Consider the following 24890-nt stretch of genomic DNA (forward strand, 5'->3'; position numbering starts at 1 on the left):
GAGTGTTGAGTAGATCTAAACTGTTTGGACTAAGAAGTTCTACATCTTGCTTCCAAATTTGTTTTTAAATATTAAAAAAATGCTCTTGAAAGACTTTGAGAGCACAATCTCGAATAAGAAAGGTAAATGACCAACATTTCTTCATCATCGACTGTAGTAGTGTCAGTGGTACTACTACTCAGGATCAGCATGCAGCATGCAGCAGGAACCTATCGCCAGACCCCCATTTTTATAAGTGTCTGCGCCTGAGCTGCTGGCAAGGCGATGGGGGCGATGGCAAAACACTCCTGCGAAAGTAGCAGAGACAGAAAAGAAGAGTGGACCACGAATATGTAATGCAATATTTTCCCCATATCAATTTATTGTCCATCTAGGAAAAGTTTCTCATCAAAACAATATAATATACATACCAATGATATTGGGGACATACAAGAAAACAGATGTCATAATGCTAAATCTTGGCCGGTATTTTGATGGGAAATAAGACGATAGCAGTTTCCAGATCCACTTGTGTTTGTTCACGTGACATGTTTCTGGTTTAGTCTCTCCAAAGGAGAAGTTTTTAAAAGATGTACGTTCTCAAATATATTTAGTAACTTATTGTAGATAACTTAAAAAGAAAAATCTCAATTACTTTAAAAATAAATATATTTTCTCAAAGAAGATACATGAAATCTACTTTTTTGATTAAGTATACACCACTAGCTCTATATGAATGTAACCTTAACTGATGACAGTGACCTTTTGAAAGACTAAGTTTATAATTGCGTGGCTCGTTCTAGAGTGAACACTATATTTGCGGAAACGGGTGCATATGCCATTGAAATTCTGCTTTTAAGACATTACTGTGTTTACTACTGACATGAATTTCTCATGATGACATATTTGATATCAACTAGATCCAAAATGGGTAATATTAAATTGATTCAGTGTGTTTTTCTTCTTGTCTTACTGCTCCAAACTTTGGCCTTCTGCTCAGCATTCTCTGCGCTGCATCCTCTGAATCGCATCGCAGAACTTTGGGGGAAGGAAGCGGCTAGAGTTGGCCCCCGAACTCGACGTTCGGCCGCTATAGACACAAAGTACTACCATTCATATGACGACTTGACCCACCTTCTGAGACTGTATTCTAATGAGTATCCCTCGATTACAAACTTGTCGAGTATTGGACAGAGTGTGCAAGGGAAAGAGTTATGGGTTATGCAAATAACAGACAAGCCCGGGGTTGTCGAAAATGAAGAGCCGATGTTTAAATATGTTGGAAACATGCATGGAAACGAGGTCATTGGACGGCAGATTCTCATCTATCTCATCGAGTACTTGCTCCTAAATTATGGAACGGATGAGAGAGTGACAAGGCTTGTGGATGAAACGAACATCTACATCATGCCGACCATGAACCCTGATGGATTTCACATGGCTCATGAAGGAGAATGCAGCGGTACTAACGGACGAGAGAATGCACATGCAGTTGACCTGAATCGTAACTTTCCGGATCAGTTCCACACCAGCCCGGCTGATAAATGGAAGGGTCGTGAGAAGGAGACCATGCTGATGATGAAATGGATTGAGAGCAACCCTTTTGTCTTGTCGTCCAACTTGCATGGGGGAAGCTTGGTGGCAAGTTACCCCTTCGATGACACCCGGAATCATAATCCCCACCAGATTGGGAGGTACAGCAAGTCTCCTGACGATGCACTCTTTAAGAAGCTGGCTAGAGTGTATTCCAACAATCACCTGGTGATGCATTCCAATCCTGGTTGTCCTGGTTACCCATCTGAGAGTTTTGCTGGGGGCATTACCAATGGAGCACAGTGGTATGATGTCCCAGGTGAGATGCCCCGCCCCTTTTTTTCTTGCTCTCTAAATTCATCTTCATGTTATACCATTTTGCAAATCATTCCCTGAACCATGTCTTATTTAAATTACGAAAATCAAGACTTCCAATAAATTGTCAGAATGAAAATCAAATAAACATGTATGACGTTACAATCTGAATATCCCAGACTACCTGTTGACAACGTTGTACATGTACGGTAAATTTCAGATTTATTGTTTGTTGTTTTATAATATTATAAATGATTGAGTCTAAAGTTGATAATGTATTTCTGTTTACTTTGAAGAATTATTTTGTAAATGAATGTGATCTCTATTTAATTGCAATTTCTTTATAGAGTATCTTTTTCATTATCAGTTTTGAAATAAGCGATTACATGTAGTGCCATTTATTTATTTACCTTTGTTGATCATTCACTCTTGTTTTCATTGGTCTAATACAGGTGGGATGCAAGATTTCAACTATGTGAACAGTAACTGTTTTGAGATCACAGTTGAGCTATCCTGCTGCAAATACCCACCAGTTGGTCAGCTCACACAGGAATGGGAAAACAACAGACCTGCTCTCCTAGCCTACATGGAAATGGTAAGAAAAAATAGAGGCCAATCCAGTCACAAATCATTCAAATGCTTAAAGAGAAGGTTGAGTTCTGGGAAGAGGTGAAAAATAATTTGTGAGCATTACTCATTCTTATTATGCAAGTGTGGAAGAACATCAGTTAAGACATGTTCCCTGAAAAGCATGGCTCTTCAAATGCCTTCATATTCTAAATATGCATGTAACATCGTAAAAATCGGAGGGGGGGGGGGCAGCTTTTTACGTCACGTGTTCGTGTAGTCCCATATACATCTTTCTGTGCTAGTGTTTGTAACTTTACCAAGACTTGGCCAAATTTCTTATCATTTTGATGATTCCAGAACCTTGCAATACACACAAATTCTTATATACATGTAGATGATCAACCTTTTCTGGTCGGTTCCACGCTGTTTCTTTCACAATGCAATCGCATGAACAGAACTCAACCTCATCTTTAAATGAAGAGCAAAGGCAAATAATAATGAATTATTAGGGTTATAGTGTGCTTGCCATTTCTAAATCTTGTAACACACAGGTCACACATAGTCTAGGCAATATATGATTTTGTTACACCAAAAATATTCCATCTTGCCATTTATTTGCATTTTAACTCTCTGCCACTGTAATGCTACATTACTTTTCTTTTTTTTTTTTTTGCTGTTTTTTTTTCTTTGTGTTCTGTTATTTTCTTTAATTAATTCTAAGCAGTCTACCATGTCATGTCTGAAAGAGGCTTGATATTTTGATTTTAGATTAAAAATTGCCTTACAGAATCTTAAAAATCAATTTTCTAATTCTCTGTTTTCTCTCACTCTGAGCATGAGACTTACATGTACATGTAGTTGCTCCCGGTTGAGTACTGTTTGAATACTATTGATTGTAAAGGGAAGTGCTTCTGCAATTACAATGGCAATGCACAGTTATTGTAATTACAAAACAGTACCAGCTTTACTAGTTTTAGAAGCACAATGGACTTGCAGGAAGTAGCATTAACATGATTTGTACACTGTAGCAGAGAAATAGGACATTGGAGACCTTTTTGTGTTTTTATTGATCAAATATAACAAAGCTCTGCTGGTATTCAAACATGAATGAAGAAGAAGATGATGCACATTAGTGCCACAGTGAAACGGGTATTGAAGCTTCCTTCTCAAAGTTTTGAGAACTGAGCATAATTAATGCAGAGATAAAGAACTTTCAAGGTATTCTAGGCTTACATTCAGGTATGGCTATCAATAAGTTTTATTTCATGTATGGTAATCCTCAGGCTCAAATAAACATGTACCTGTACCTGTACTTCGCGATAGACTTATCACTTGAGATTTTTAAATGAATGATCGTTTTGTATTTTGATAAAAGATAATTCATCAAACACATTTTTCTTTAGGCTTAATTAAATTTCATTTTGTTTTCCTGTGATGAATTTATTATTTGGACAAATGCAAATCTCTTAAGCTCTTGGTCCACACCGGTAGTTTAAAATTAAGTTTAAGACTTCTCTTAATATTGACAGAATTCAAGAATTATGTAGATCTATAACACACAATTCTTTGAGGGAGAGTATTCAAAGGAATATCTGTTTTATAGAAATTCTCTTTAACAAACAATATCAGACAGTCAAGTCTGCTATCTTCACAATCACAATATTCTTTGTAATCCCACAGCTGTTGTTATCCCAGTTGACATTTTGTTATGTTTACTCAATTGAATGTTGACTCACTTGATTGTATTGCATATTGGCAAATTAATTATATTGGAGGACATCGCTTTTGGCATAAATGTATTGTACAGTACAAGTCTGAAAGTCTCTACGCTTATAGTTCTCTTTGAGATTTTCGCAAATAAAATCATGACCCCAGATTTAGGCAATTGATCATGTCAGTGATTGCTGAATGCAATGTTTGCATAATTATATGATTAGTTTCATGAATAATTATCTGTTACAATTAACTGCATTTCATACAGTTATTTGCTTTCATAATTCATACATGTCAAAGGTTCAACTAAAACTTCAATGACTTGTTTGGGAACACCAGAAAATGATACCACCTGAAAACATAATATTAACATCAGCTACTACATGTATTTGTAAGTGGTCACTGCCCATCCCACCCCTGAAAACATGATATTCTGCGTAACACACTACCAGTAATAAGTGATCATTTAGTTTAAGTCTTAATTTTAATTTTTATCTTGAATGATATGAGTGATGGTATAATTTTCTCATACATGGACCATATTTATAAGAAATCAGGAAGGCGAAGCAATTTTATTTTCTTGATTTCATGAATTAAAGAATGAGAATTTGAAAGCATTATTGTATTAAGATATTATGCTTCCAAGTTTTTTGTCTCTTTGAAGAGTGTCAATAATATATCTTTGCTTTATCAGAAACACACAAGATTGAAGGATCTTATTCATGATCCATTAGTGAAACAATGTAGTTTGCTACACATGTACAATGTAGTTTGTTTTGTGTGTTACAGTCAAACCTGCTTTGGTGACCACCTGTCTATAAAGACCACATTTTGTTGTCTTTCTTGAATAGTGGATTTACATTGAAACACGTACATGTACGTACAGCATCATAGGACCCTGTACATAAAGACCACCTGCCTATTAAGACATCTTTTCTTGTCTAACTTGAGTGATTTTTATAACCAGGTTAATATACTTGTAATTTTGCAACTATTAAATATGTAGTTGTGCAGCTGAAGAGCTATTTAACAGTTTCATGATAACTTGATTTATGTTGATAGCTGATACTGTTGATCGTCATGGCAATGCCTCATAAAATTAGCATGATTTGTAGCTGAGCAGCTCTTTCCGCAAGCTTGTTTCGCACCTAAATTAAGTACAGGGTGATTAGCATCTGGTGACAGGATGGATATATATTTAGTGTCTAAAGTAGAGTCCTGATGTCATTGGCAAACATGTTTCATTCATGGATACATTTAGCAAGGAAGTACCGTACATGGACCATAAAGGTCTGCAAATGTATGAATTTCTTTCCTTATTTCTATCCTAAACCAATGTGTATACATGTAGGATCTCTCGATTTTAAAAAGTTGAAATGACATGGATTATTTGTTATCATTACACACACCTGGCACATCTATTACTATGTTCAGTTTTTTTTTATCATTGGTACATCTGTAGATAAATTCGTCTTCATTTATAGGTTTGTAAGTTTATAGGATATGACAGGGAGAATTACATTTTGCCTGTCCAGTTTTGTTGGACGTTTTTGAAAGAATTTGTTTTTAAATTTGTTGTACAATAGAAAAACTTAAATTCAGACTGCCAGTCATTCCATAAACTGTGTTCTTTCTGAACTTGTTACAATGCACATTTCCCAGGACAGTTGTTCTGCTGAAGACTCACAAAACTTTGCATTTTTTTGATAAATGTACACCAAAATTTGCTCTTTTTGGGGGGTCACAAAAAAGGGTGAATGACCTCAGTGACAGACAAGCAGATCAGTTGAGCAGTAATCAAGAGAAGTCTGATGAAATTGTAAATGTAAGCCTGCTTGGACTGTAAACTAACAAATGATTACCAATTCTTTTCAAGAGGAGTTCATCGAGTTTGTCAACTCATTTGCCCAGTTTTTAGGAATGCTCCTGTGCCAAAAAATTTGCCCTAAAAAGTGGTTTTAATTAAATATGCATTCATCTTGAATCAGTAAAACCAATTTACAAGTAGACCCTTGCATAGGACTTTAAAACGCAGCACTGAAAGAGTTTCCCTTGAATCGTTTTTTTTTTCCATTTTGGTGCAATATACCAATACATGTACTGTAAGCTCCTCTTCTGGGTATTATCAACAGGTGTGTCAAGAGATTAACAAACACAGGAGCTCCTTAAATTTACAGAGGAATATTTGATGTCATGCAAAAGCCACAGCCAAATTGGATTTATGCTCACAGCGATAATTTCAGTTGGAAACCGCAAAAAACTGAGACTGTTTGATGCTGGAATGTACACATACAGTGTACCTGACCTTCTAAAGAGTGCATGTTTAGGGTGGCATCATTGAACAAGCCAAATATGAAACTTGAAAACTTTGGCAGAGTTATATTTCAAGATGAATATTTTCCCATTTTTCATTTTAATTCATATGATCAATTATTTTGGAAATATTGATAATGGGAACATTTCATGCACTTTTAATCCACCCAAAAGTTTACTTGTTATAGTTTGCATTTCATCTTATGATCTTAACTATTAATCAATATTGATCAAATTGGGCGCTTTTTTCAGAGGATTCAATGCGCTGTTCCATAGTCTAAGGACAAATTAAGAATTGTAGGGACAAGGGGTTTGTTTCAGATGTTCTTTTGAAACAGACAGGTACTTTTTCTCAGAAATATAGGGAGTTTGTTTCCATAGGCATGTGGCACCAGATCGAGAGGATTTGATGCCAGTCTGTTTTCAGGATATATGGGAATGAAAAGGAAGGACCTCATATACTGAACATGTACAGTGTAGATCAAAGGGAAGATGTTAGAGTGGGGAGATGACTAGAGGAAGTATTACCGTTAAAGAAAAGGTATACAGTCAAACCTGCTTTAGTGACCACCTGTCTACAAAGACCACTTGTCTACAAAGGCCACATTTGTTGTTTCCCTTGAAAATGGATTCTTATTGAATCATGTAATAAGAAACCTGTCTACAAAGGCCACTTTTTGTGTTTCCCTTGGGTGGTCGCTATAGGTAGGTTTGACTGCACATGTAGTTAGAATCACTAAAACAAAAATGTCTCAGACATTCACTATTTATAACGAAATCAATATCTTGTGGCCAATAGTTGGGCCAATTATGGCACAGGTTGATAAAGTGAATACAAATTATTGAAGAGCTGTGCAAAATGTTGGTGTACCTAGCTTTCATTCATGTATTGCTCTAGCAATTCTTTCGGATGTACATGTATACCGTACTTATAATGTTGTTGTAAGTTTGTAGAACAAAAGTCCTCCCAATGTTAGCCTTGATTGGAATTTTTAATATTAGAAGTGCATGGAACTCCATCTTGTTATGTTTGGGAAGCCACACTAGTGACCCTCTAAAGGCTTCCTGGTATAATAATGTATAGTCTGCAGACAACATTAGATACGCCAACATGCTAGGAAGGAAATGCTTGTATGCACATGTACACTGTACATTGTATGTGAGCCTCATCCAGCACTTTAGTGTACAGTGTATGCACCATAATAATTCTACCATAATGTTGCCTGCCATACAGTAGAGGGTTTTTTTTTCAAGAAGGAAGTATATATTTATTTCTTTGGCACTCAAATCCAAAGAATGGAACACAATATCTTCTTTATCTCTGTGCTAGTGACAATATCATGGCTTCCCGATAGTGTGCATACAACTTTCTGTACACAATTCACCTTCAGGCTTCACCTTCCCCATTTCCATTTCTATTTCTATTCTACCGGTATTCTATTTTATTATTAATCTACTTCTTTTTAGATCTTTTTTTTCTTCTTCTTGTACCTGTAAAGGTGATCTGTGTTTACAAGCTGTGCTTTTTACAGTCCACCTCTTTTCCACATCTTCAATGTCTTTATAACTTCGTTCATGAACTTATTCTTGTTGTTGCTGTTTACGAAGATATTGTTTTCATTCCATTGCAAAGAAATAAATAAATCTTGAATCTTGAATCTTGAAAAAAAAAAAAATCTTGAATCTTAAATGTACTATGTCCCATTTGCAGGCCCAAAAAATGAAAAAGTTAAATTCCAACTGCATTTGAAAGATAATACTTGTTTAGAACTTCCCTAAAAAAGGTGGGGCTTAAAAATGTCTTCAAGTGGGAAAATAATGACTATAAGTTGTCAAATCGACTTTAGGGCTATAGAGCCCAAAAGTAATAGTCTTGATTTTCAGACAATTGTTACCGAATGGTCATCCGTTTTATGCTGCGCAAAGATTCAATTGGCCATCACAAGAAGTGGGTTATTGATGTAGGCAAATGCTCATGTACCCTTTTCAACTCTTTTCATGTATGTTATTACCAAAGAAGAAAAAAAGCCAGTCAGTCACTCAATAGTGTCTGACAGTGAAGTCTAGCAAGTAAACAGGTTTCCTTGCATAATTTGAATATGAGGACACTGCTAACATTTAAATTTAACAGATAGGACATACATGACATATTCATAATTCCTGCACAGTTCTACAGAATTTGAGGTTGGCTGCTAAAGGGACATACATGTACATGTAGTACCTTTAAATCTTGTAGGAAAATGTATGGACTTACTGTATCATGTATGGGTGTACATGTAGGTAGGGCAGTACATGTAGGTACCATAATAATATCATACATGTATGTGCTATACATGTACATAATAGAGTTTTGTTTATAATTAACAAAGTTTATTTATGACACATCCGACAACCTGTTTGGAATCATGTCAAGAAAAGCCATGGAGATCAGGTTTAACAGCCAGCTGGCTAGATATCAAGAAAAGATTAAAGGTGTCTGAACCTTTTTTGGCTTTTCTTGTAAATTGTGACATTGCTGCCTTTTTTTTATTGTTTTGTGAACAATTGAGGATTTTCTGGTATAAGACTGCTCTACATGTTGGCATACACATGTTCTGTAGTTACAGTTAACTTGTAGATTATTCTTACACCTTTTTTTTTTGGGGGGGGGGGGGTGTTTTTTGTAACTCAAGAGTGAAGATGGACTCTTTGAATTAGGGCCGTTATTGAATACTTTGAGATGTAAGCTTTAAATGTGACATTCTCAAGAAGAAACTTAAATCGGGACAGATCTATACATGTATTTGAAATTTAAGTACTTGAAAAATTACACAACTTGGTAAGGTATGAATAATTTAGTTGTTGGCTGTACATGGGATCAAGGGCTGAAGTTAGGAAATCACCTACATGTGTACAGGTAATAAATAGTGTTTGGAATTGGCTTATACAGAGCAATTTTCACCTGTGAAGGAACAATCCTCCTTAATAATTATTTAATAATAATAATTAAAAAAATGGTGCTTATAAAACGCTTTCCACCTTGGTACAATGAAGTTGGTACAATGTTGGATACAAGGTACAACCTCTCCTCGTTCCTTCATGCATTTGTAAATCAGTTACATGTAACAACTACACTATTCAGTTTCTTAAATGTTTAAGTACATGTTGTATGTATGTACAAAATGTTACATATTATAGCTTACCTACATCTAAAGGTATTCAATAAAGGTCCTAATTCAACCAGTCCACCTTTCATTCAAAAGTTACACAAATAACACCCTTAAAAACATCAAATTTACAAGGAGTATGAATAATTTAGTTATTAACTGCATTTCATTTTGTGTTCATTTTATTATTTGATTTGAAGGAATTACATGTAAATGTTTTTTAATAGTAAATCTTGAACTAACTACATGTATATGTACATGTACTGTCATGTAGTCCTATATATTACAGAGTACCATTCTGTTTGCCTACATAGACTTGTTGATTCTGATCTTCCCTGTAACTCCTCCATGTCTGATCCAACACGGATATGTGCTGAGTTTCCCTGTCAGCTGTTGTGTATTAAGCTATTTGTTTGTATTTCATATGTTAAATGCCGTAGTTACCCCATGCTTTGATAAACAAAAGTCTGCAGGCCTACTGTGCTGCTAAATGTAAAGCATACATGTAGTATGCCTCTGATGATTGGTGTTTTGTTTCTTGTCACCTAGCTGTTTTGAAGGAAAAAAGGAGAAGAAAGTAGTAAAAAATAAGTTTATTTTTCAACCTCAAGTCAAGGCCTACTTTTATATTGCTCACTATTTTGTAACAACTCTTACCAATTCTGAGTTCTACAATGTAGATGAAGCTCGCAATTGACCCCCATATTATGATGTTTACATTAATTCTATTTACATGTAGTGTATTTGTTTATCTATGGTATTTACATGTACTTTCAAGGCAGCTAGGACAATGTATAAAATGAGGGTACACTGTAGTAAGAAATACACATTTACCACTGACTATTAATTGAGTACAGCTAGAAGGAAAGTTGTTTTAGGGGTTTTTCTCACAAGTTGGAAGTTTACAACTAAAACTGAAGATACATGTATACATGTACATGTACATCTAAAAAGATAAAGATAAAGAGACCTTAAATGCAAACAAAAATGTGCGGCAAAGAAAAAAATCAATATGATATAATACATTAAAATGGCATTAGTTCAGTTCATCTTGAATAAACTTAGTATTTACATGTAGTTCTTTCAGTGGACCTCAAACATGGTCTTATGTTCAAGTTGAAACCTGCCTATTCAATCATTTTGGTCTCGTTGTAAAAGTGTTTGCACACTTCTGGAGTGCATTGGCCTCGCCTCTGCTCATTTTATGCATAGGGGTTAACAAATTGATTTGATTTTCAGAACAGGTCACTTGCGGGTACAATTCACAGTTGGGGTAATTTCCCACAAAATTAGATGGTATGCTCTAATCATTAAAAAATGTCTCTACTTTCAGAGTACCGGTACATGTTTAAAGGTAATACAAAGTTTTGGGAAATTTTGAAAATTGGGTGGTTAGTGATTCTTTACCGTATTGATATATTTGGATGCCCCTGTGGATGTATTATAAGCACCAGAAATTGTAGCCCCTAAAACACTTCCGCTTTCGAGAAAAATTGATTATAAAAATTTACTGGTGTTCCACGTAAATTTTGATAAATTTCAAATATTGCCTACGGCCGTACAATGGTAGCTACGACCATGAAAATCTCAGAATATGTAGTTCTGATATTTAATTTCCAAACAGGAATAGCTAATCGGTTGATTTTAGTCAAGAAACATTGTTTTATAGCTTAATTAATATCTTGACCTCAAGAGGGAGCTATACAACATAAAGAGTTTATTATTTACAATTTCCTATCTTTTGACTCGATTTCAACCGCGACAACGATCACTGAATATTGTAGGATCGCATATGCTTCCAATATATTCATTTGAACCAAATTTATGACCCCATACCAAAACTTTGTATTACCTTTAAGGTTCAGCAGTAAGCTTGTTCCAATTATTTCGCTTTGGTATGTATTCCGTTATGATATGAAATTAAGGATGAAAGGAGGAAACAGTTGTCTCTCTTGTTTTTTTTTTGACAGCATGAAGCCATGAACAGTTAAAAGATATTTAAGTATGGTGTAATACAAACAATTCCTTCTATTGGTCTCCTTTTAAATTGACATGTAGTGTGTAGTCATAAGCCTATTGTAGCCATAATTCTGTTTATCTTATTTTTCTCCTTTCATTCAAATGAACTCATTATGTGGGTTGGATTGCCCTTTAAAGCAAAAAAGCAAGAACAGTACCTTAACAAAATAATGTAACTATGGAAAGTCTAAATTGTGTGTACATCTACATGTACATCTTTCATCTCACATACATATATCATAGTCATAAGATTGGAAAAGTGGTAGAAGGAATAGGTGCAGTTGCCAGTTTGAAGAATATTTGGTTTGTTTTGACTTTCTGTAAAGTGAGAATAATATTGGTCAAAGAAGGAACATTGGACATTAAAGGTTCTTTCATGATTTTCATCACAAATTTAATATACAATATAAAAAGTTTAAAGTGTAGATTTTAAAATTTGTGATACCATTACTTTTCCTTGAGAGCCTCCAGCTGATGCTCCACATAGTTTTCCAACACATTTCCCTCCTAAATTTGTTGATGAAATTAATACTGACTTTGCCAGCAGTGAACGGTGGAAGATGGAGCTTGTTGGACATGACACCCACAGAGTTTCTTAGTCCCATGTTAAGCATTTTCCAAGTTTTCCCCAAAGTTCATCAACAAGTGGGAGAAAGTACAGCTGAACTCAGAGGGAACTTGTCAATTTTTGTTTGTAATTATACGAGATGATTTTTAAGGTAATGCTATTTCTTTGATATTCATTTCTTTTTTATGCCTCCGTTACGAAGTAGCCGGGGGCATTATGTTTTCGGGTTGTCCGTCCGTCCGTACGTACGTCCCGTTCTCATGATCTCAAGAACCGACTAATGGATTCCTACCAAACTTGCAGAGCCAATGAATTGATTAGATTTTGGGGTCATAGGTCAAAGGTCACAAGGCTCATTATGTATGTAAAAATAGCTTGTGATCGCGTTTTCTCAAGAACCGATTGATCAATTCCTGCCAAACTTAGGTCATGTATGTATCTTGCAGAGCCAATGAATTGATTAGGTTTTGGGGTCATGAGGTCATAGGTCAAAGGTCACAGGGCTCATTATGTATGCAAAAATAGCTTGGGATTGCATTATCATTAGAACCGATGGATGGATTATTGTAATCACGATATTCTGAGAACCTGTTAATGGATTACAACGGAACTTGAATTTGAAAAATTTCTTCCATTTTGGTTTGTAAAATTGCTCTATGATGAGGCAACACTTTCGACTGCGCGCAGTCGAAGTTCCATCTAATTAAATCATACCTTGCTACATAGTTGCCACCTAGCAGTACCAGCATACAGAGGAGTATGATTTGTTATTACAGTCACCTACATGTATGCCCAGTGCTCAAGCTTTTGCAGTTTTTAAACTATATCAGTTTCTTAAAGGAAACCAAAACCTTCATACTAAGTTACTTTTATTGTAAAGTTTAAAAGATTTGAATAAAATCAGTGAAAAATTGAACAAAATCGGGCAAGGAATAAGAAAGTTAGAGCATTTTGAAATGACTAGTCACTAGAGGGCGGTATTCAATTTGATGACATCATCTGTGAACAGTTAACTCTCCATGCCTTCTGTACATAAAATTTCACAATTTTTTTGTTTTCTTCGTATTTATTTGTGTTCTTGATCCGACTTCATAACATGTGAAGTAGAATATCATTTTGCATTCTCTATCTTGCTTTCAGGGGAGTACATTATCTCAATCACAAGAAAGAAGGAAAACATGAAATTTGATGTACAAAAGGCATGGAGAGTTGTCCACAGATGATGTCATCAAATTGAATACCGCCCTCTAGTGACTAGTCATTTCAAAAAGCTCTTACTTCCTTATTCCTTGCCCGATTTTGTTCAATTTTTCACTGATATTTTTCAAATATATCTTAAACTTTACAATAAAAGTAACTTAGTATGAAGGTTTTGGTTTCCTTAACTATTGCATTGTATGCCAAAATATAGTTACTTCATAGAGTAAATTTATTAAATATATATTTAATAAATATATAAGTCTAAATTGTTTCACATACATGTACCTCTGACTTTAAAAAGAGATACAGTATTAGAGTCAGAAAAGTACTCTGTAATTTGTGGATATAAAAAAACAAGCCTTTACATTCAATTTTCTCTCACAACTAATTGGGAAGATGAAATAATATGAATTTGTGAACAAGGATTATAGATCTAATTGATAATGCAATATGGACATGAATATGTGTTGGTATGACAATGCTAGGAAAAGTGGATCGTCACAGATTTTAATCTTTTCTGTGGGATAGCTGATCCAGGCATCTTTGTCATTTTTTGTACATAATGTTCAAATTTCAGACAGTTTCAATTATAATGCACAGGAAATTGACTTTGATAACTTAATGAATTATTCTGATTATACGTTGTACAGTATATCATTACTGCCCCCCCCCCCTTCTTTTTTTTGATCAGTTACACATGTAGGGCCTAACAGCACTTGCATGCAGTAAGGTGTCTCTTTCTCTATCTCTCTCTCTCTCTATCTCTCTCTCTCTCTCTTTCTCTATCTCTCTCTCTCTCTCTTTCTCTCTTTCTCTTTCTCTTTCTCTTCCTCTCTCTCTTTCTCTTCCTCTCTCTCTCTATCTTTCTCTCTCTTTCTCTCTCTCTCTTTCTCTCTCTTCCTATCTATCCCTCTCATTCTCTCTCTCTTCCTATCTATCCCTCTCATTCTCTCTCTCTCTCTCTTTCTCTCTTCTCCTCTCTTGCACTCTCTCTTCTTTCTGAGGTACAACATTATAACTCATTCATGATTATGAGCCTTAATTATCTTTCTCAATTAATGTCAGTTTTTCCTGCCACGTTTCACATTCTAACAGGTTTTTTTTAGACCTGATCATTTAATAATCAACACCTTTTTTTCATATATTGATGTCTTAGTTTTCCCTGCTTGAACTAGATTTGCTTCCTCATGGCATAATTTTGGCAGAGCATTTGAAACTGAAAGCTGCATGCAGTGATTTACTCTCAACAACTTTCCTCAAATGTCAATTGAAGTCCATCAGGCAATTTGGACTAAGTTGTAAACGTTATCTTAGTGTAGTGGATTACTAAATAGGCTATTGCTTGAATTATGTACATTGTACAAAATGGAATGAATCAGATGAAACTGAGCTACTGTGTAAATATGTGTACATGCCTTGCAATTTTTATGTCATCACTCTTAACTCAAATGTCTTGTTTGTATAATTTCCAAGATAACAATTGAGTGGGTTGACCGACTACGTTCAATAAATTTGGCAGGAATGCAGAATTGTTGATTTTTTAATGTGGTAAATGCTAAATGAAGCCATTTGTAAATAGATGAATGGTGATACATACATGTACATGTAACCACAAAATGCTGACTGTGTTTGATCTGATGTCAGAACGTGAGGATGATATGTTTGAACATGCCAAGTGTAAACTTGGAGTGTGGTAGAGTGCTTGCAGTTTTCCCCTTTCCTTACTGTGAATTTTAAAAGTAACAGCTTATATTTGTGATGAATTTAGCAGGAGTGGAGATTTGTTGATATATGAAATACATTTGTAGATATGGCGATCCTAAACTGCAACATCACACCACCTTCTTTGTACTTACATGTAGTCATTAAGAAGTCCAGTTGATGCTGAAAAAGCAAAATGAAATACATTGTATGATATTCACTTCTCTTTTTCTTTTTATATATTCATGCAGGTTCACATCGGTGTGAAAGGTTCTGTTTTGGATAGCTTTGATGGCTCTGGTATTGAAGGAGCGAAGATCTCTGTGCAGGGCATCGACCACGATGTCGTTTCTGTACATTATGGCAACTACTGGCGACTCCTACTCCCGGGCACATATCATATTACTGTCAAGGCCGACGGGTATGTATAGTTATACCCGTGTACATGTACAGTGTGGATGGTGCTTTAAACTGTTTTTTTTTTAAATGGTAATACAGTCAAACCTGTCTACAGCGACCGCCCAAGGGACACAAAAAATGTGCTTGTTGTAGACAGGTGGTCTTTGAAGACAGGTTCCTTTGAAACATGTTTCAATGAAAAAAACATTTTCAAGGGAAACAGAAAATGTGCTTGTTGTAGACAGGTGGTCACTTAAGCAGGTTTGACTGTACTAATGCTGAACATGCTGTTTTAACTACATTATGTATGATTGCTTTCAGTGAGTGAACAATTCTGGGTATTTTGTCCCTGAATCTTCAAGAGAGCATGAAATTAGTGTGAAAATGTGTTCAATATATGTCCTTAGTTACAGAGTGTATTTACTTATTGATAGTTGCCTACATGTACTCTATCTTTGCTCCTAGATAGTTACAATGATACGGTATACGACGGTAGTATAAAAACATACATTTTTAGCAAGCACTGTGTATTTATGTAGAGTATGTTGGTCAAAATGTGCATACTGTCACTTAGTACTTGTAGGGATGGCCTTAAACGCTATTTTAGGCTAAAGTCCACTCCCAAAATAATTTGCTTTTAATAAATGCAGAAAAACAAGAGAAACTGAGCAAAAACAATTTGAGTAAAATCGGTTAACTAATAAGGAAGTTATGATATTTTTGTTAAAGTATGAAAAACTATGGAGGTTAGAAAATCGCTACACAAATTGCCAACTTCGTTATCAGTTTCATGATGTCATTGCCTCGTTATTTGTCAATTGCTTTATCCCATTAAGTTCCCTTTTTATCCCCAAAAATTTGATTTCTCCATGCCTTTGCCCATTTGTAATGAAGTCACAGACTCATGAGTGAGTTACCAATTTGTCTTGTGATTTTCAAAGTTTTTCATGTCATTAAAAATTCATAGCTTTATTATTAATTATACGATTTTGCTCAAACTTTTTTTGATTGGTTTGTCTGATTTTTCTACTTCTATTGAAAGTAGGTTATTTTTGGAGCAATCTTGCCCTTTTATGTTATATGCACATATTCAGTAAAGTATAGCTTTGTATTACATTTTTACAAAAACTGACAATTTTTCTCTTGTAGAGATTAACTGCAAGACAGAGTTGAATTGAATGCAGGGTGCAGTGTATGAATGTTGTAGGTGAATTCATGCATCAACATATTTTGTTTGACAACATAATCACTTATACAGCTGTACATGATGCACCTACCGGTACACATTGATAACTATAATAATGTCAACATCAATTAGGTAGATAGTACCATGGACCTACATGATAGTACTGTACAGTAAGATAATGTCACCCAGGCACGCAAAACCACTCAACAAATCACTTTTTTTGCACCGACACCCACAAGTACTTAACAAATTACGTATAGTTTAGTTCAGTAAACTTGCAAATTTGCTACAGGAGTGCAGTTTGGTTTGATCGACGGTTTGTTTAACCTGACTGCTAGGAAAGCATGTGTACTGTATGATGTACATGTATCATGGGGCTGACGGCTTTAAGTCCTCTCTGAGGGACTTTGGAATAAGGATTAATGCCTTACCAAAGGGCACTAGCGCATCAACTTGGTTTCAAACCCATTAAATAATTTGAATAATAATTATGTGCCTCAGTTGTAGCTTAGTTATTACCTTTATGTTCCAAGCAAGTGGTATTTTAGATATGAATTAAGTTTGTGGTAATTATCTTGTTATTTTACCTTGTTTCTGCTTATATTACAATTTTTTAATATTAGCTACAATGTATTTAATCAGTTGAGAGCCAGACAGGTGTGAAGTCTAGCTGTGTGAAAATAAAGAGGTAAATGCCTTTCTAGCTCTCAACAGGCAATTTTCTTTATCACGGTGTGATTGTTTTACAAAAATATCTCAGTAGCAAATTGCTTACCTGTATTATTTTTTCAAAGTGGTTGTTAACAAGTTTTGAGGAATACTTGTACTGTATGTGACCAGACATTTTTGTGCTGATGTCATTGATACCATGAAGACGGCAGAAGACTCTCTTATTTCCTTGTTCCATCATTCTTTTGTTGCCAGGTATTTCAGTCTGTCCCGCGATGTGGTGGTAACAGAGAATGAAGTCACTAGGGTCAACTTCAGACTCAGATCCAGGACGAGTAAGAATTTGCCAGTTACTTTAGGCCTGACTTCATCAGCTCGAGTATGCCAAATAACCTGCTATTTTCAGACTCAGGATATTATCTTGAAACTCGAAATTGCTTCTCCACTCTCCACACCGATATACGCTCATTACAAACTAGTTTGTAAGAGCACAAATTAGCCCACTATTTCCCAAATAGCGGGATATGCTAATTGCAACTGCGGGCTGATAAAGATGCAAATTAACTGGCTAATTTGGGTTCGGGATAGTTAAAATAGCGCGTTATTTGGCAAACTCGAGCTGATGTTGCCAGGCCTTTTGAGATTCTTAAAATGAAGGAAAGATAAAGAAGTTGATATTGTTAGAGTATTCATAATAATTCTTCTGCTGTTTTTTTCCCAGTTTAGAATCAAGGACAGTTGCATCGATCAGTCCGTATACTAAAAAGATTTTGAAGGATGCAAGGTTTTCACTCGAGTCGTCTATTACCAACGCATAACCATCTAATAATCGACATACAATCATACATGTAGTTTTGTCTATCTGATTTTCAACACCTGCTATAGTATTCAGGTGCACCAAAAACGCAGCATATGCATTGCATTTCAGGCTCTAATGCCCCTTTTCCATGTATTATGATATCATGCTTTTGATTTTTACATGTTTTATTTGATTATGTTACCTGTAGAAGAAGAAAAAATACCTCCAAAATGTTAAATGTTTCCTAATCTTTCTTTTCCCATTCCGCCCAGCTTTTATTGAGCCTGTCCCAATTGAGCACCACACCCAGGAGTCCATGATAGAGGCTCTCACGAACATCGCTGATCGCTACCCTAACATCACACATCTCTACTCAATTGGCAACTCCGTCCAGGATAGGCAGATCATGGCCATCGAGATATCAGATCGACCGGGTGTCCATGAACCAGGTTAGTGATTAGCCTTCAAAATTGTACTGGTTTGAAGGCTTATTTTACCTGTATGCTTAAAATTAGTAGCTGGGCCGGGGACTGAAAATGTGATATATACAGTGCGTCCCAGAAAAAACGAAACCGAAAATTATTCGTTTCGTTGACGATCAACCAAGCATCAAGTCTTTCGTTTTCTTTGTGCATGGCTGATCATCAACGAAACGGAGTTCAGTCTTTTGTCAACTCTGTTTGTTGCTACGGCAGGCAGCCAGTGAGAATGAACTCTTTTAATCAAATTATGAAAATGCAAGCACTACTTTAAAACAGACAGAACTTTGTTATTCCTGGCTCATTTTTCCTGATTGAGGTGTCGTATGAAAGGGCAGAAATTGAACTTTCTAGAAATGTGATTTTCTCCTTGAAATTCAGATACTGCCCGCCACACGACTTTTTAGTTTCCTCTCTTCAAATTGTTTCTAATCACTGATGCGTGAAATATGTATCATAAGAGTTACGTCAAATGAAAGAAGAGGATCTAAGCTTTACAAATATGTGTCATTTATTAATTATAATTTTGTTTAAGTCAGGATAAAACATTGATAATTCATTTTTTGTGGGACGCACTGTATAACTTGATACCAGTAATAGTGAAGAATTAAACTCTCAAGGATTTTTCTTTCAACCGTTTTCATTATTATTCATAAATGTCTGTATATACATGTATATATATTTTACATATATTCTCATAACTGTACACCGGTAGGGTCCGCCTGTGAGGGATTGTCAATGGCATAGTTATTTTATGCACCATCCCTCTTTTTATAGACTTTCATTTAATTTTCTTAATTGTGCAACTACTCCTTGAAAAGTTTGAAGTGCTGGTTGCAGTGAAACAGCTTTCCTGCTTCAAATGCATGAGTACTCTTGCCTAATTACAAAAATCATAATTGTAATGGCTCTTACCCCTAAGTTTATATAGTATCAACAAAGCATAGTATGCAGTGATTTATCTTCAATTTGAACAAGACAAGTTAGAAGGACATTTACAGCTTGTACTTATAATGTATATAGCGATTATCATGATGTGTCATTTCATAGTCCCTTCAAGCTTTTCTTACATTTTTATTGTAGACTCATCAGTCTTCAAAGCGTTTTCTTAGCGACATTTTTATTGTTTTAACGCAACTCTTGAAATAAAGCTTTGCTTGATACAAATTCCATCACACATGTACAATTTACTCAGTAGTATCTTACTTGCTGTGTAGCAAATCAAGAAAGTAAAACATCATTTTGAAAAGCGCCGAAAATAGATTTTTCTCCTGGAGATGTACATTTTGTCTTATTACTTGATTTCTTGCACTTTGAATGCATGATCTATTAGATCCTCTACACATGCATAATATGGCTGACTTTCCTCATTTTTATTATGTCATTATTGAAATTGAAGCAGTGTTATCTATAACATTGTGCACTAAATATTATCAATAAGTGATGAAATTGTTTATAATATTTGAATGAAAGCATGTAAAACTTTTCAAATTGGATAACATACAGTGTAATCAATGTCGTATTACTCATTGATGATGCTTTTTTTAAAACTTATTTTGTTTGCAAAATGGTTTGTTGTTTTATTTGTTTATGAAAATAGCATTTATTTACCAACTTAGCTACCGATTGCTGAATTGATTGCTTGATTGATAGAGTGATTGATTGATTGAATATTTGAATGAATGAGTGATTGACTGGTCGATTTTGAGTAAAGGAATAATTGAGTGAGTGATGTGCATGCCATAACAAAAAAAAAAACAATTCTGTCACTACATGTATGTAATTTGTTACCCATTTAAATGTTGCATGCCTAAATTATATGCTGAATGTTCATCTCAAAGTGCATGTTTATGAATGTCATTGCATGTTACTCTATGTGTTTCCCATGTTGAAGTCTAAAATAATATCTTTTAAAGTACAGTGTAGGATCGTTTGTTGTCATTCAATCATCTCTATTGTTTAATGTAATGTTTTTAATACATATTGCATTTTGGGTATTTCTGTGCAATGTGCCTAGTACGACGTTTGTCTCTTATCTATTTGTTTCATGAAAAAAATGAAAAATCTCTTGAAATGACCACTGACTACTAATCGTTAATGAGGAAGAACCATCAATAGTAAATTATTATTATTTTTTGATGACATGAATGGGGGAAAAAGACATATTTGGTACAGGAGACCTTGCATGGAATTGCCCTTTATGTCATCCAAACGGCATGTCTATTCATGAACATTATAATGGTGTATATATATTTATTTGACTATCTTTCCTGCATCAATCCCCTCCCTGAGATGTTACCTAGGACATCCCACCATGTCCTAAGGCATGGGTGTCGATCCGTAACTGATACCTATTCATCAGGGGGGGATGATCTATTCATTCATCCCCCCCTGATGAATAGGTATTATGTAAGTATCGACACCCATGTCCTAAGGTTCTACCCTTTTCCCTCTTGAAACCCAAACAGGTGAGCCGGGGATGAAGTATGTCGCGGGTATCCATGGCAACGAGGTAGTGGGCGGAGAGATGCTGATGCTGTTCATCCAGTTCCTGTGCGAGAACTACGAGACGTCGGACCAGGTCAAGTGGCTCGTAGACAACACCAGGATTCATCTGGTCCCTAGCATGAACCCTGATGGCAAGGCCATAGCCTTTGAAGGTGAGGATATTGATGATGTTGATGATGATGAAGATGATGATGATGATGATAATTTATGCTGTTGAACACCATCTGGTCCCCAGCATAAACCCTGATGGCAAAGCCATAGCCTTTGAAGGTGAGGATATTAAAGATGATGCTGGTGATGATGATGGTGGTGGTGGTGGTGGTGGTGATGATGATTGTGGTGGTGGTGGTGGTGGTGGTGGTGGTGGTGGTGGTGGTGTTGGTGGAGATGATGATGATGATGATGGTGACGACGACGATGATGATGATGTCATCAATGATGATGATAAATGCTGTTGATGATGATGATGATGATGATGACGATGTATGCTGTTGATGATGATGATGATGATGACGATGTATGCCGTTGATGATGATGATGATGAATGATGAATAATGATGATGATGATGATGATGATGATAATGTCATCAATGATGATGTATGCTGTTGATAATGCTAATGAAAATGATTATGATGATGGTGGTGGTGGTGGCTTGTAGACAACACCATCTGGTCCTCAGCATAAACCCTGATGGCAAAGCCTTAGCCTATGAAGGTGAGGAAATTGATGATGGTGATGAAAGATGATGATGATGATGATGATGATGATAATGATGATGATGATGACTTTGATGGTGATGGTGGCTCACAGACAACATAAGGATCCATCTTGTTAACCAATGGCAGAGCTGTAGCCTTTGAAGATGAGAATGCATGTCCAGAGTGTTCACTAGAGATGCTATTTTCAGGTGTTCAGCATATTTTGGTGACAAGATCCGCAATATCCAAAGTCAGGGATGTTCTGGAATAATCAAAATTTTCAATTTTATATTTAAGGGTGCTTTGAGAAATCATATATCTTTGAGCTTCCTGAAGCTCTCACAAAAATTCATGAAAGTTTCTTTTTTACCGGTACATGGAATTTTCCATTTTGTAGTAGTGGATTTATAAAGCAGCATGCTAAAAAATATGAAATACAACAACTTTCAGATTTTTCCAAGAAAGTTAATATTCAATTCACTTTCATGATGATATTGTGTCATGAACAGGACACCAATTGTTTCAAACACCATTTCCAATGTTTTCAATTTATCACAGGTGACATAGAAAGCACCGTAGGTCGCAACAACTATCGCGGCGTTGACCTCAACCGGAACTTCCCTGACCGCTTCGGTCGGAGTGAGGGCACCATACAGCCCGAGACCAAGGCCATCATGGACTGGACAAAGAATCATCCGTTTGTGATTTCTGCAGGTCTCCACGGTGGCTCTTTGGTGGCCAACTACCCCTATGACAGTAACAGGCAGCAGGTGGAAGGCTACTCTGCGTCTCCGGATGATGCCATGTTCAAGCAGCTGGCCTTGGCCTTTGCAAATGTAAGATAATGTTTGGTCCCTTTCAGATTAGAATGCATGTCATTTCATTGATGTAAATGGGTACCTAGCAGGAATTAATTCCTTGAAATGCTAGAGCGCCATAATGGCAGCCATGCTAAAGCCAGGGTAATAATCGGGAGTGCCAGGAGTGTCAAATCTGAAAGACATGAGCACTATAATAATAATAATTACAGTGCTTATATAGCGCCTAACACTTACTTTGTCAGAAGTCTCTAAGCGCTCTACAATAATGCAGCATAATTACCCTGGCTTTAGCAGTGCAGCTGTTACGCGCGCTGCGTTTCAAGGAATAAATTCCTACCAGGTACCCATTTACTTCACCTGGGTGGAGTGTAGCAAATGTAGATCAATGTCTTGCCAAAGGACATTAGTGCAGCGGCGGGACTCGAACCGCGGACCTTATGATTGGCAGTCCGGCGACGTATCCACTCGACCACAACACCTCTACTAACAAGAACCCACTATTATTATTATCATTGTTGTTTAATATTTCTCTCAGTGGGAGGTTCCTCCGTATTAAAATGGAGATGGCTTTGGCCCTTCCCTTGCTGACAACATATTTTGTCTGATATGTTGGTCCCTTTGTGAACCCCTGGCAAGAAAGTGTTGAAGATACATGTACATGCTCCTTAACAAAGGCATATTATTTTGATACTCGTTTCCTCGGGATATGGCTATATTCATGCAGATGGCTGTGGGAAATGCTAAACTTATTTTTCTGTAGGTTTTAATTAGGTTATTGCATTCATTGTCCACTTCTGTTATCTATAGATAATGGTTGAGAGCTGGTTATGCGAGGAATCCCTAGAAAAATATTCTCAAATAATCAATCAACCTGGCTCAATGCTCTTCAGATGATATTAAATATCCCTTTACTTTAATCATTAAAAATATATGCTCTGCTGTATAAAGTTTTGTAGATGTCATTTATTGTTTTATGCTTTCATGAAGTGTGAGATGTTAGCAAATATTGTCTTATCAGCATACAAGTTTGATTCGATTGCATTCAATTAATTATTTTTTGGTGATGATTTGATTGCAGTCTCATGGGGTGATGTATAAAGGCTTTCCTTGCCCTGTCAAGTATCCTGATGAGAAGTTTGAGGGCGGCATCACCAACGGAGCCCTCTGGTACCTCGTTGACGGTAAGACCTCCTGCGTGTCATCCTCAAGGGCAGAATTACAGGGACTTCACTGGCCAATGCCCCTCCCCATCCCTCCTCTTTTTAAAAACCAAATGTGGTTTACCATATTTTAAAGTGCACAAATGAAAAATCCCCCCCCCCCCCCCCCTCCCATAGGTTCTTGTACCCCCTCTTTAACATTTTAGACCCAAAACTCACCTAGAAAAAATCAAACTTTTTTTTTTTTTTTTTTTTTGATTGGGGGGAGGGGGGGACTTGCCAAAGATTTTTGTGTGAATTGGGGCATGAATATGTGATAAACTGGTACTGTTCATTAGATTGTCAGAAAGCTTTAAAAAAATTAAATTTGAGTCACGTAACTTAGTAGATGGATGTATTTTGATTCCTATTTCTAACATTTTTGTATAAACATGCACCTATGGTTCATTGTTGCTTCTCCTTGATGGAATTTTCAGGTGGAATGCAAGATTGGAACTATGTGAACACCAATGCCATGGAGGTAACTGTCGAGATGAGCTGTGTGAAGTTCCCACTCACTGCTGAACTACCTCAATACTGGAATGATAATAAAATGTCTCTTATCAGCTTTATACATGAAGTAAGTATACGTGCGATACACCTTTCTTTCATTTTCAAACAAACGGAGTAATAGACATTTTTTTCTTTTATTTACATGTTTGTATATTTTTCTACATTGATTATCTGATTTCCTACCGTCAGACTGTGTACCATTTAGTTGTTTTTTTGCATACTCAGAATTCCCAGAACAGGGGCTATTTGACCATTTTGCAAAAATTCAGTATTTCAGTCAGCCTTCCCCACACTATAGTTCAGTACATGGGATAAACATTAAGTAGTTGTTTTTTCTTTATTTTTGTGTTTTTTTCTTCATTTTTGTGAGTTAAAACTCATCCATGAAAATATATTCACATCAAAGTGTATTTGTATACAGGCCATATCGGACTCCATATTACTTATACTTCATGGATAGGGAACTATGGATTGCCTCACCCGATGCCCGATCCCATGTTTATTCTTAGTGCTTAAACACTTTGTTTGCTTTCATCACTGTCGTTCGTTGGCCATGCGTGC

General features: G+C 36.0%; 2 protein-coding genes across 2 annotated transcripts in view; one reads left to right on the forward strand and one right to left on the reverse strand.

The window, feature by feature from the left end:
- Positions 1-522, reverse strand: part of LOC583015 (CDP-diacylglycerol--inositol 3-phosphatidyltransferase) — an 11994-nt gene extending 11472 nt beyond the window's left edge. Inside the window, exon 1 of the mRNA XM_782943.5 lies at positions 411-522. Coding sequence (XP_788036.1) covers positions 411-447 — 37 coding nt within the window. The 5' untranslated portion in view covers positions 448-522. The remainder of the gene's footprint in view (positions 1-410) is intronic.
- Positions 523-763: 241 nt separating this feature from the next.
- The window catches only part of LOC593440 (carboxypeptidase D), a 40055-nt gene continuing 15928 nt past the window's right edge, over positions 764-24890 (forward strand). Inside the window, exons 1-9 of the mRNA XM_030991804.1 lie at positions 764-1831; positions 2280-2422; positions 15309-15478; positions 17567-17646; positions 18383-18559; positions 21058-21249; positions 22355-22632; positions 23696-23798; positions 24254-24396. Coding sequence (XP_030847664.1) covers positions 874-1831; positions 2280-2422; positions 15309-15478; positions 17567-17646; positions 18383-18559; positions 21058-21249; positions 22355-22632; positions 23696-23798; positions 24254-24396 — 2244 coding nt within the window. The 5' untranslated portion in view covers positions 764-873. The remainder of the gene's footprint in view (positions 1832-2279; positions 2423-15308; positions 15479-17566; positions 17647-18382; positions 18560-21057; positions 21250-22354; positions 22633-23695; positions 23799-24253; positions 24397-24890) is intronic.

Source organism: Strongylocentrotus purpuratus, unplaced genomic scaffold (assembly GCF_000002235.5).
Source record: "Strongylocentrotus purpuratus isolate Spur 01 unplaced genomic scaffold, Spur_5.0 spur5_scaffold_2, whole genome shotgun sequence".
NCBI lineage: Eukaryota > Metazoa > Echinodermata > Echinoidea > Camarodonta > Strongylocentrotidae > Strongylocentrotus > Strongylocentrotus purpuratus.